Source organism: Globicephala melas, chromosome 2, assembly GCF_963455315.2.
Source record: "Globicephala melas chromosome 2, mGloMel1.2, whole genome shotgun sequence".
Classification (NCBI taxonomy): domain Eukaryota; kingdom Metazoa; phylum Chordata; class Mammalia; order Artiodactyla; family Delphinidae; genus Globicephala; species Globicephala melas.
The window spans coordinates 90,323,938-90,336,515 of record NC_083315.2 but is presented as its reverse complement, the minus strand read 5'-3'; the positions used below and the strand labels follow the sequence as shown (position 1 = coordinate 90,336,515).

The 12,578-nt window shown below is 46.9% G+C and overlaps 1 protein-coding gene and 1 long non-coding RNA gene across 5 annotated transcripts in view; one reads left to right on the top strand and one right to left on the bottom strand.

Annotated features, from left to right (window-relative positions):
- Nucleotides 1–1,661: 1,661 nt before the first annotated feature.
- Nucleotides 1,662–10,031, top strand: LOC132596853 (uncharacterized). The gene is made up of 3 exons (XR_009563007.1): nucleotides 1,662–6,038; nucleotides 7,059–7,190; nucleotides 9,850–10,031. It is a non-coding gene; the product is annotated as an uncharacterized lncRNA (long non-coding RNA).
- The window catches only part of FRMD5 (FERM domain containing 5), a 340,406-nt gene continuing 330,686 nt past the window's right edge, over nucleotides 2,859–12,578 (bottom strand). For 2 of the 4 annotated variants that reach the window (XM_060294340.1, XM_060294343.1), the window contains 3 exons: nucleotides 12,441–12,509; nucleotides 11,439–11,545; nucleotides 2,859–6,084 (listed from right to left, as the gene is read on the bottom strand). In XM_060294340.1, the coding sequence (XP_060150323.1) occupies nucleotides 5,507–6,084; nucleotides 11,439–11,545; nucleotides 12,441–12,509 (754 nt within the window). In that variant the 3' untranslated portion in view covers nucleotides 2,859–5,506. The remainder of the gene's footprint in view (nucleotides 6,085–11,438; nucleotides 11,546–12,440; nucleotides 12,510–12,578) is intronic. The other 2 variants (XM_060294342.1, XM_060294341.1) reach the window with 2 other exon arrangements.

The window sequence follows — 12,578 nt, the reverse complement described above, 5'->3', positions numbered from 1 at the left end:
TTTGAGATGCCTGACCTTTTTTAATGTGACGTTAAGGAGGAAGGAGATGATCTCATTTGGGGTGGATGGAGACTTGGTCAGACTAAGAGAGACCACAAATGATTAGGAACTGATAGAATCTGAATTGCTTAAGACCCATTTTAGTATTCTGTCCTTTGAGTTAACCTTTCCACAGAGAAGACTTTGTAAAGATAGTTCTCCAGGAAAGCAGAGAGCTTTAGGGCTGTGGATACAAAGGTTTAAATACTTTCAGCCAGTGTACAGTACATGAGAAGAGGAGGAGGGCAGAAACATGTGCCTTCTGTATCAAACTTGAGAGGAAGAAGTATATGCACTCTGTCTTCAGATTCCAAAAACTTAGGCGTCTCGTTTGTTAGGCTGTCCCTTCTGATTTAGTACTTTTGTTTTTCCTTGTTAGTACAGAGTTGATGGCCAGTAATGAGTTTTAGTTTTAAGACAGCATAGACCCATAATTCTGGTTCATGTGGCTGTAAATGTTTGACTTTTCAAATGAAAAGGTGGAATTTTGTGAGGAAGATAATATTTAGCACAGTTACACAGAGCGAGGAGTAAAACATCTTAAGGTATGTTTTCCTAAAATGGAACCTGTGCAAGAGGAAATGTTTTAAAAGTATCTTTTGTATGTTTTACTCCACTCCATCAGCATGTTGTAGGGGTGTGTAGAGGAAGCCTGTTCATGAGCTAAAACCAGAAGTGTGTTCAGGTGCAGAGGGGCTTGGTTGTGGTTGAGGCACCCTAAGCAGGGGCCTTGAAAGGACGTGTGCATAGGTGAGTTGTCATTAGTTATCCAAAGAAGGGCTGTAGGGACTTCCCTGGTGGCACAGTGGTTAAGAATCCGCCTGCCAATGCTGGAGACCCGGGTTCAAGCCCTGGTCAGGGAAGCTCCCACATGCCGCGAAGCAACTAAAACCAGGGCACCACCACTACTGAGCCTGCGTTCTAGAGCCCATGAGCCACAACTACTGAGCCCACGTGCCCTGACTACTGAAGCCCGCGCACCTAGAGCCCGTGCTCCACAACAAGAGAAGCCACTGCAATGAGAAGCCTGCGCACTGCAACGAAGAGTAGCCCCCGCTTGCCGCAACTAGAGAAAGCCCGTGAGCAGCAACGAAGACCCCAATGCAGCCAAAAATAAATAAATAAATAAATTTATTTTTTTTTAAAAAAGCGCTGTAGCTGTAAGTCTGTAGGATCATGGGAAACCACTTGCATCCAGTGGTTCTCATGCTTTTTTACTCTTCAGATCACTTTAAGCGACTTTAAGAGACTCCTGTCATTAAAAAAAAACACCAACTTCCCTGGGGACAGGGCACTGGATATCATTTTATTTTTTTATTAATTAATTTATTTTTGGCTGCACTGGGTCTTCGTTGCTGCATATGGGCTTTCTCTAGTTCCAGTGAGCAGGGGCTACTCTTTGTTGTGGTGCGCGGGCTTCTCATTGCAGTGGGTTCTCTTGTTGTGGAGCACTGGCTCTAGGCACACGGGCTCTAGAGCTCAGGCTCAGTAGTTGTGGTGCACGGGCTTAGCTGCTCCGCGGCATGTGGGATCTTCCCGGACCAGGGCTTGAACCTGTGTCCCCTGCATTGGCAGGTGGATTCTTAACCACTGCACCACCAGGGAGGTCCCTGGATATCATTTTAAAGGTAATAGGAACCTCTTAAAATTTGGAAGTAAGTGACATAACCTGATCAGTGCTTTAGGAAAATGATCTAGTGGCAGAATGGAGGGTTGGAAGGCAGGTAGAACTGAAAATAGGAAGATTAGATAATAAGCTAGTAGGGTGGACCCTAGTCTCACTTTTTATCCTCATGGAATTTAGAAGACCATTACCAGTCCATAGCTAGAGTGATGGTTACAGAATCAGATGAGATAGTGTTAAAGGAATGTATGTTGTTAAGTTGTAAATATGAGGTTTGTAATTGTAGTGGTGATATCATTCTGTTCCCTTCATAGGAAGTGTTTGCTGTTCTCTCTCTTACTCCAGGCTTACAAACACTGGTGCAGAAGCTGGACCATCTAGATTCTCCTTTGGGCTCTGAGACTGTGTGTAACCTTGGGAAAATCATTTCTTGGTTTTCCTCATCAGAAAAATGTGGTCCAATTCATCTCCAAAATTATTCCACACTTACAGCTTCTAAGTTCTTAATAGTATTTATTTTGGGGGGAAGAACAAGGATAATAGATGGCTATAAACAAAATGATTATTTTAAATAATTCCAGTCGCAGACAGCAGTCAGCTGTGTAAATCCCACTGGTATCCTTTTATCTATGTGTTGTTAATTTTAAGGAGGAGAAAGTGAGATAGGCTGTAAGTTAAAAAAAAAAAAGAGTCCACTCTTCTATGATATTTAAATATTTATTTACGTTTAAAAATAATTTTCATGGCACCAATGATTTTATGCTAACTACATACTGCATATGTAGAAAAAAGTACATTGCTTTGAAGGAAAATGTAACTTATAATTTTTGGCACACAAGAGGTTAACAACTATATATATTTTTAATGAAACTAAGAAATTCACATTTGCAGGTAGTTTACCTTCTACTGCTTAAAGATGCAGTACACTATTCTTTAGTAAGAGTTTTATTTCCTCTGATAGATGAAGCTGTGGAAACCACTGCTTTTTCTACAATGAGATCAAAACTAATTTTGAGAGAAAATAGGAGACATAGTGGAACACAGTAAAATCAGGTTAAAAACTTGAACAATTTCTAATGATGGGGAGATACCAAAAAAGACTAGTCACCAACAAAGGAAGTTTGTTATTCAAGCACTATTTGAAAAGCAAATTGAAGGAAACTTTTCTATCTGTATTTTGTGGGATAAGCCCTGGAAAAAAAAACCCAAAAGTTTCTGTTCAGAGAGCAAAATCCAGCTGTAGGAAGTGGCATGGACTATTGTACTGTTAGAACTCTAGACACAAGTACGTACCAGGATATGGAATACTTCATCTTTCTTTAATGTGAATATGAAAGGTCAGAGTCGAGGCTATCACTCACTGCATAGAAACACCATATTCTACAGACTGAGGTAGGAACACTACACTAAAAGGTAATCTGCTATGTTGCATAAGACAGTAGATATCCAGGTTAAAACCAGCCCCCTATTTCCTGACAGCCTTTTCTTCTCCGAGTCTACTTTTTACTCCAATCCTGTGCTAATAAAGCCTTTCCTGTAGATGACAAGTGGCAGTGGCTAGTTGGTTCTAAGCGATCCCTAATCTTTACTAGGCTCTCCCTCATATTTTGTCTTGTCACTTTGAAAATAGATGTTTGTAATTCTGCCCAAATTTCTGCTGGTATGGAAATGATCAGACAGGCCCTCTTCCATGCTTAGATTCTGGCTGCGTTTTAGCATTCCAGTGGTTGATCTTGCTCATCTTGGCATCAGACATCTCTTTGCTGGTTGGTTGTTCGAGCACCCTTTAAACAAGCAACCCCAGTGCCTCTACTGGGAAGTGATCCCGGATCTTTAACACATGTCAGGAATTGGAGCAGAGCTGACCCTCTTTCTGCTTACACACTGGTAAGGAGCAGTTTTATTGTCTAGCTTGGGGTTGGCAGATTATGGCCTGTGGGCTAAATTCAGCTCACTGCCTGTTTTTATAAATAAAAATGTTATTGGAACACAGCTTTGCTCCTTTGTTTATGTATTACCTATGGCTGTTTTGTGATAAGATGGCGGAGTTGAGTAGTTGCCAGAGTATGGCCCACAAAACCAAAATAAAAAAATATTTACTATCTGGCACTTTACAGTAGAAGTTTGCCGACCCCTGGTCTAGATAAAAGGGCAATTAAAATTTTGAAACACAGCACCACCCCCAACCTTAAAAAAGGAAAAACTCCGTTTATCCATGGCTATTAGATTCTATATATGGACATGGTTCTGCTGTCTCAGAGGACAACTAGGGGAAAGCAGATCTACATGTGACTCATTCTGTTTTGCATTTGAGGCTCCCCAGCATCATAGGGTGTCAGCAGCTGCTCCACTGTTATGTGGGTCCCAGGAATATGTCCACTGACTGTCCTTACGTAAGTCCTCAGGCCCAGATGACTTAGAAATCTCTCCCTGAGATGAAAACAAGATCTTGTGTGTGAGTGGTTGTAAGAGTTGCAGAGCTCGGGCCTCGGACCCCACACTCACCCTCCACATGCTGCTCTTCTGCATGGAGCCTCGGCAAGGATGGTAAGTGCTTTCCTACAACTTTCATTTTCCCAGTGCAGAGGATGACGCTAGGGGGCAGTATTTCTACATCTAAGTCTTGGTCTCTGCCACATTCACCTTCTTTTGTAGGCATCTCTTAGAACTCCTATTTAAAGAGATTCTTTTCCTGGTCCCTTCCCAGGCTGTTTGTTGATCTTGGAATTCTATTTTCTGAAGCTTTTTATTCTCAGGATCAGTTTCTTCCTTGTGTCGTTTAAGTTCGTCAGGCTCTATTTTTCTTAATCCATAAAGTAAAAACAAAATATGAATTGATAAGAAAATACATTTTGTTGTTAAAATATAAATTGAAATAGTCTTTTTTGGGGGGGGATGGTGTTGTACAAAATAAGTACTGCTCTGTGACCTCAACGGTCTCTCAGGTACCTTAGCTCTGGTTTCTGTTAACTACACTTAGTCCTGCATTTCTGACAGTTCTATCCCTGGCACCACCAAATTCACCTAATGCTTCTGGAGCACTATAAAAGGCTTGAGGGTCTTCAGAAAAAACCCCCACAGAAGTCTAAGTTCATTATACAAAACTCATGGTGATGCCCACTAGGAACTAGTCTAAGGGGACAGACTTACCCCACCCCTGCTGCTGCTGCTGCTGTAGTGGTGGTCCCTTCAGATGCCCACTCTGCTCAGATTTGAAAGAAATAAAAGGAAAAGAAAATCCAACTCAGACCGTCATAAGAAGCAACTTTCCATTTAATCATTCTACACGGATGTTTACTTTTTTTTAAAAGCTCTGTCTGGGAAGAAAACCTAGACAGTCCCCATTGTCCAGACCCCTGGCTTGCCCCACTGAGGCTGCAGTGATGAGTCTACTGGAACTGAGTAGGAAAGCTCCTGCAGAATACAGAAGACAACAGCTCTCTAGTCTCCAACTAGTGTCCCATCTACTAGGTGACACTACTGCGAGAATCAGTAATAATAAAATAAATTATTTTTGATATTTTCAAAATAATACACATCTATGAAAAATCAAAATTCAAAACCAAAAATTTTATCCTGCAAATTGGGAGGATGAGAAACAGAGTCACCGAGCCTTTCTTGAAAGAACCTCTGAAGGAAATGAGTTTTCCCAGTTAGTTTAGACAAGGCATGAGCCTATCCCTTTCTTCTTCTGGGAAACGACCCTCCTAGGCTGTGGACTTTGAGTCATGAGAGGAGGACTTGGTACATGTGCCGATGGTTCCGCGATGGGTCCCATTGCTGGGAATGGGTAGCCGGGCTCCTTGGTCCACCTGGCTAGTTATTGGGAGGATTCATGCCTTCTCAGGTGTCAGTGAGCAGGCTCACCACTGAGCGGATTTTGCAGGCAAACCATCGCCTGAGGGGACAAAAGTATTGATAGTGGAATTGTTCAAACTCGGGGGTCTGGCGGATATCGCGGAAAAAGGCAATGTCAAGGTCGGACTCGGTAAGGATGATCAGGAGGAGGAGCAAAACAAAGAGGAGTCCCATGGTCACAAGGAGCAAACGGAGGACACTTAAAACAAACTTATTCACCTGTTCCTCCTCTGGCCTGCCGTGCCCCTGACACAGGGCCCTCAGCTCTCCCCCAAGGGCCTCCATCTCTGCAGCAGTTGGGGTGCTGGCCTCACACTCCTTCTCCTCCTCAATGCTGCAGGTGGCCCCATTGATCTGCCGGGAAAGCAGCATCAGCTCCAGGCTGTGCTCGGCCACAGGGGTGGGCAGCACACTGTCTGCAGGGCTGTAGGCCTCATCCGCGATCACGGCGACTCGCTCATTGCTGTCTGCCCGGCTGCTTCTCACGTGAGGCAGGAAAGTGTCCCCGTGGGAGGAGGTACGTACCGGGGTGGAGTGGGCACTGTCCCGTAGGGACTCGAGACCTGGAAAGGCAAAAGGAAATGAGCAGGCCTTCTGTGTGCCGGCACCCACTTCGCTGTCAGGCGGAGGCAGCACCTATCCTGCTTTATCTGGTCACTAAAATCTTAGGAGAAGCCCCTTTGCACGCCCCACGTGACCAGCAGCAATGGCCACTGCACTCTGTTTTGATGTATCAAGAATAGGACAAGAGAAGCAGCAGGAACCAGAGTGGCATTGGTTGCAAGTTTCTTTCTTTTTGCTTATAGTTTTGGCCATATTGGTTAAAGATTCTGCCTTTCTTGCCTTTGGTGTCTTGGGCCTGGCTTTGAAAGAGAATCGCAGACCATCCCTGACCCAACCAGAGCTGGGGTCATGGTTCAGGGAGCCGAGGGCCTTGAGAGGCAGGAATGTGGAGGAGACTGTGTTTTGCCCAGCTGGGCCTCATCAAATACAGATTCTGGAGCCGAGTGTCCTCCTAACAAGCCGGCACACAGCTCCTTGAGCTCATGAGCTCACCTTTTGGATTTCTGCAGCTGCTATCAGGCTCCTCAGCCACCCAGTTCTAGCTGTCGTGACTGTGGGAGGTAAAAACCTGATCTGCTCTTCCTAAGTGCTCTCCCTCTCTTTTCACCTTAGACTGAGCCGGGTCCAGAACAGGCTGACAGCTCCCCTTGCTTTAGCTACTCCAGAGTACAGAGTGGTCTCTGAGACGATCTTGTTGCATCAGTGGGAAATTCTCTTACATTAGTTAGGAGGAAGGGTCTTCTGCCCCTAAAACTACTCATTATCTCTTTACTTTCTTAGATGGAACATTTCTTTCTTTCCAGGGCTCAAAGCTCTAGTAGGGAAGAACAGGAGCTGGTTACCCCCCCTCAACCAAACAGCAGCCACCCAGGCCAGAGGATGTCAGAGCTCAGAGTCACCAAGTGTGGCCCATGTCATAGTGCTCCCAAGGAAATGGCTTCTTGTTTTCAAGTTCAGTGTCTGTATTTTCTAGTCCTGGCCATATTGGTGGTTCCAGAGTGGCTCTCCCTGCTTTTGTGGTCCACATCAAGAGAAGCTCGTCCCCTTCTGTTGCTCTGAAATCGACCCTGACTGCCCCAGACAGCTGGACACTCAGCTAGTAAAGGTAAGACCTAACCAGGGCCAATTACGGAGTTTTCTGGTTCTGGGCTGGCTTCAGAAGCCCCAAGGTCTCTTTTAAAAGGTGCCAGTAACATTTCAGAAATAGTGTATCTCGTCTTCCTTGGTAGGTAGCCAGTTGCAGCCAGGCCGCCTGCCTGCCCAGCCTGCTGTAGCCCGTCTCGGCATACACACAGTAAAAGATTCTCCATAGGAACGAACCCTGGGTTACGAACGAGTGGCTGGCATGGGCAGGGGAGATGGCAGCCCCCTGCTATCCGCCTCTGCTCCCCACCACCTCACCATTAGTATATTAGCAGCAGCTCTCGGCTCCTGCTTTCAGAAGCTGCACGGTCCTGGCTGTATTTCCTTTGTCCCTATGCTATAAGATACTTAAATTTGTATAATGTTTAAAACTTTTTAAAGCACTTCCATTTTATCTTTAAACAACTTCATGAAGTGGTGAGGGCAAGAGGTTACAGTCACGTGGTTGGTTGTTACTGGCAAAGACAAGGGTAGAATCCAAGCCTCTTTCTATTCCATGGTGCTAATGATCATGCAGTTGGATTCCGGGGAGTGGAACAACAGGCCAGGATGAATTAAGTCAACAGCCTGCACCTGCCTTAGACTTAGGTCCCAATTGCCCAAGAAACTGTTGTGAAATAAGGTGAAATTAAGAGCCTGTCCCTTGTTCCAGAGCCTTTGATGTTCCTCTGTTTTCTGTTTTCCCCAGTGTTCCTCCCTTCTTCCCCCATTTGCACGTGTGTAGCATGAGAAACATGTACCTGGGAGTGTGAAATGGGTTTCTGATGAAACAAACCTTTCCAGGCTCTGATCTTACATGTTGCTGGCTCAGCTCCTTTCCCAAGTACTCTTCTGGCTCCCTGTTCTCTGGAACCTCAGCCCCGTTGCACAGGGCACCTCACACCCTTTCAAGGGCTGTCCCCTCACAAGGACAGCTCTGACTGCCAGATCTTCCAATGTATGACCAGCATAGCTGCCGGAAGCCACTTAGTGCAATCATAGCCTGGCCTACAATCAGCCCTAAGCCTGCTGGGGAAGGTGAGGGGCAAAGGCTGTGACATCAGAAAGAGCTAATCAGAGGGACACCAGAAGCCACATTATAATGAGTTGTTGGTGCTCTCAGTAAACAAGATAATGGCTACATACGTATTTCTAAGTAGACAGCCTGACAAACAAAATTACTCAGTAAATGTTAGTCTTCTGTTCCCCCAACAGACCTCACCTATAAAGTTAAGGTTATTCCTATGCTAGGTTAGTCCTGTACAGAATTTCAGGTTTCACTAGAAACCACCACTCACCTCAAACCTGTTATTCTGGGATGGATGGGGTGGGTGCCGTGGGTGGGATCTGGGTGAGTGGCACAGCAAAACAGAGGGTGTCTTTTTACCTTGGAGGTGCTCCAGCTGATCGCCTTGCCCAGAGGTGGCTCCCAGTGGGCCAGGGGGCACAGTGGTCAGGAGCCTACCCTGGAGCCGGGGCCCCATCCTCAGGATGCGCACACTCAGGGGCCGAAGGCAGTGATTAGTCAACCGGAGCTGAACTCGGACTCTGGTGTGAATCTTAATCAGACTCTTCCCCATGGTGGCCCAGGAAGGCAGGTACTTCGTCAGTGGAAATCAGCTGATCTCTTCATGGGAACCAGCCAGGCGGGGAAGGTACAGAGGGAAAGGATGGGAAACCAACTGACCTCACGCCATAGCAGCCCTTTCGCAGTGCCTCCCATGCTGGAGAGAAAAGGTTGGCTCTGAGAGTCTCAGAGCAGACTGAGCTGCAGGGAAAGAGCAGCTCTGAGAGGCCAGCGTTATCAGGGGACTGGATTCAGTCAGAAGGACTTAGAGCTATAAAAGGTAATGGTTTCCCAGCCAGTAGCTGTTTCCCTGAGGCTCGTATAAGGGCCCCAGACCTCTCAGAGGGTGAGGAACAGAGAGGGCAGGGAATAATCCCAGAGAGTAGGGGAAATCGGGACTGTCCCAGAAAATCCAGCATGTGAAGCTACAAAGAAAATGGCTTTGGGTTGGGTGGCTCTGAAGTGTAAGGCGGTGGCTCTGGGGCTGGAAATGGGCTGCATCCCCTCCTCCACTGGGATCTATGCTATTTGTCTGGCTGCCCCATGGGGCACAATGGGTGAAAGAACTGACATACCTGAATGTCCTCTCTGGGTCAGGCCTGTGCTAATAACTTGTGTTATCTTGGCATCCCCTAGAGCAGAGGGCAGGGCCAACCAATGCAGTCTTCTTTTTAAGGGTCTCAGTTCATTGAGATTACATGGTTTCATTCAAACTGTAACGTTACGTTAATGTTTTTTGCAATTTTCCCCACTGTTTTTGGAGATAGCAAACAAAGCTTTCCCCTGGAAAAGGCAAATGGTTTCTGTGATATTAATTATGTGCCATATGGACTATAGGAAAGACAATCCCTGATGGAGCGTGAACCAATTTCAACTGTCCATAACTTCCTGGGCGTTTTGATGGTTTGTGTCCTTCCTCTGAGGTCCCCATTGACTCCCTCTCACCCTTCCCTGCCTGGTTGGGGTGAACAGTGAGGGTCAGCCGTGTTAGGTGCTTTAAAGGCAAAACCCCCTCTTGAGAGATGACGCAGCTGAACTCTCACCTCCTGAAATAATCCATTCTTTATTTCCCCAGGCTTGATGATCCCTGCACTGATAGAGCCGCTCAACTGCTAAAATCTTGTATTTTTTTTCACATCCAAACCAGATGTCCATCTGCCTCTCCTCACCCTGAATTACATTCTGCCTGTGAGTTTCATTCCTGCCAGGGCAGTTCTCAGCTTCTACCCACGCTCTTCTGAGTCTAATGGGCCTCGAGGGCCATGACCAGGGATGAAGACTGTGCTTGTCTATAGGCACCACTGGGCATGGGGTGTAAGGAGCACGTTGGCTTGGGGAGTAGCACGTGGAGGCCTGCTGTGTTATAATCTGCCAGGTGTGAAGTTCTGAGCCTAAGCTTTTGAGGCCGTGCCCTGGCCCTGGGGTGGGGGGGGTCTCTGCTCTAATAGCTTTCTGCACTCTCCCCTGGCATTTTGTAAGCATGGGTGACAGTTTTGGATGTTGAGGAGCCTACTGCTGCTACAATGGGAGAAGACAGGTTCTAGGAGGAGGCTGAAGGCACAGCCAGAGCTGGTTGGGAACTGAGGCAGCCTCACAGCTCGTCTTGGGGGAGCTTGAGGATGGTTCTCCCCACCTCTGAGTTGTTTTGCTAACCCTGCTTGGCAGCTACTCCAAATGAGTTATATCCCCACATGGATGGCCTCAGTCTTCCCTCTTCTGGGAATGCTGGTTTTACTGGACATTCTTCCATATGCTGGGGAGCAGTAATGCCTGAGGCTGCTCTCCTATGCGATACCTGCATTAGGGCCAGCTTCCCCCAGGGGGTGGCCTTTTCTCTGGGAGGACAGCTGTCCCGACTCTCTGCAAGAGCCTTGGGATTAACCTGGTGGCTTCAGCCTCAGGGCAGACGGGAACAAGGGCCACAGAGAGGGGAGAAAGTTATGTTTCCTCAAAAGAGGAGAAGACAGTCCACTTTCCTGAGATGCACACCCCAAAATAAGAGAGCTGGGCTCACTTCTCCTGCTCAGCCTAAGATAGGAGGGAAAACCAGGGGGCTGTGTCTGATGATGGCCAGCCCTCAATAATTCCATACCTTGCATAGCCATTATACTTGGGAGTTTCCAAGGCACCTTCCCCCACCCCCCACCCCTTTCTACAGTGGGGGCAACAGGCTCAGAGAGGTTAAGCAACCTGCCCAGAAAATGTGTGGCAGAGCTCCTATTTTGACTTCATCCTTGACTTCCTGACCAGGGCTCTTTGCATTGTGCTTGCTGCCTACCCAGTAAACGCTTTCATCTCTTTAAAGTACTTGCATGTACATCAGCTTCCTTGAAACCCATGGAGTTTTACAAATGGAGCAACTAAGGTACTCACATAAATAAGGCCTTTGATCGTGGTTCTCTCCCAAAGGTTTAGTCTAATACTCTCAGATCTACAAACCCCTCCTGGACCACAGCTCATCAGGGCTGGATGGGATTACCCTTCACCTGACACCCAGCTGGTGTTCCCATTGACTGGATGAAACATTCTCCCTACCATTGGAGAAACTTGCTGCTGTCTCTGCTGTCTCTAGTGCAAATTCACTTCTTTTCAAGGTCCCTGTGAGGAACCGGTCCAGGTGACAACTTGGAGGAACCCCAGGTCATCTGCAGAGCTCATGCTCACCTTCCATGATGGAGATGTGAACAGCTCTTCTCCGGGTCCTAGGGACGCTGCTCAGCCTTGGGCCATGGGTTATGGAGGGACAGCTGCGGCTGGGGACCATCCCTGCTCTGAGGTTAAAGAAAAAAAGAATTCTGTTGACTTAGTGCACTGACAAATGTGGTCAGGACTCAGAGTTGAGGACTGGTTACTAGAATTGCCTGAGAATTGCCTGGCTGTGTTAAGGTTTGTTTTGTTTTTAAAAATCTTTAATACCTGCTTTCTGCCTTTAGTCCCTGAATCCCAGTCAGAGACACTACTTCAAACTTGTCAACCTCCTTATATCCCAGACCTACCTGAACCTTTCTTTAGTGTGGCAGTGGTGCCACTGGTCCCTGGGCAGGATTGTCAGAGAGTAGAGCCCCAGGATATGTGGTGCTCCTAAAAATGTGCCTAAGACTGATATGCGGCCTCCCCTGACTTCCCACAGAGGGCAGGGGTGTCCGTGTGAAGGCAGGTAGTAATGCTCCCATTCCCAGAGGTCAGTCTGGTTGGCAAACCCCAGACCTTTTGGCCAATCATATTCTCCCTCAGTCTTACCAGGTTTTAGGAGATGGCCTCCTGGAAATTTATGATTTACAGTTACACATAAAGCATGGATCCTGAAACTATTTCAGACCTAGTGTGACTGGCTTCCTGTAATGGCCTGTTTCCAGAGCCAATGAAATCTTGCTGCTTGGGCATGTCCTCCAAGGTCTATGACCAATTTCAGGACTTGGGATGATGGTAGAGAATTACCCAGGAAGGTGGCTCCTGGGTCTGATGTACTATCTGCATTAGCCCACCTTCCCTCATTCTCCAGGGTCATCCTGTTCCCATGCCGTTGACTGAGATGGGTCTCTTCACCCTGCTGCCCTGTTTGGAAGCCATCATGGCCAGAATCTTCACAGTACTCAAACTGCTGGCTCTTTTAAGAGTCCGAGATCTGAGCTGGACCTGGTTTGGGGATAAGCCCCTGGTGCCTACCTGTGTATTTCTGGTGGCTCCCGTTTGATCTTGGCACTGGACTCCATCACTTCCTTTGCAACTCGGCCACTATAAGTAGTATAAATAAAACAAGCAGCAAGAAATGAGACAGTGTTCCAGGACTGAGCTCCTCTGTAA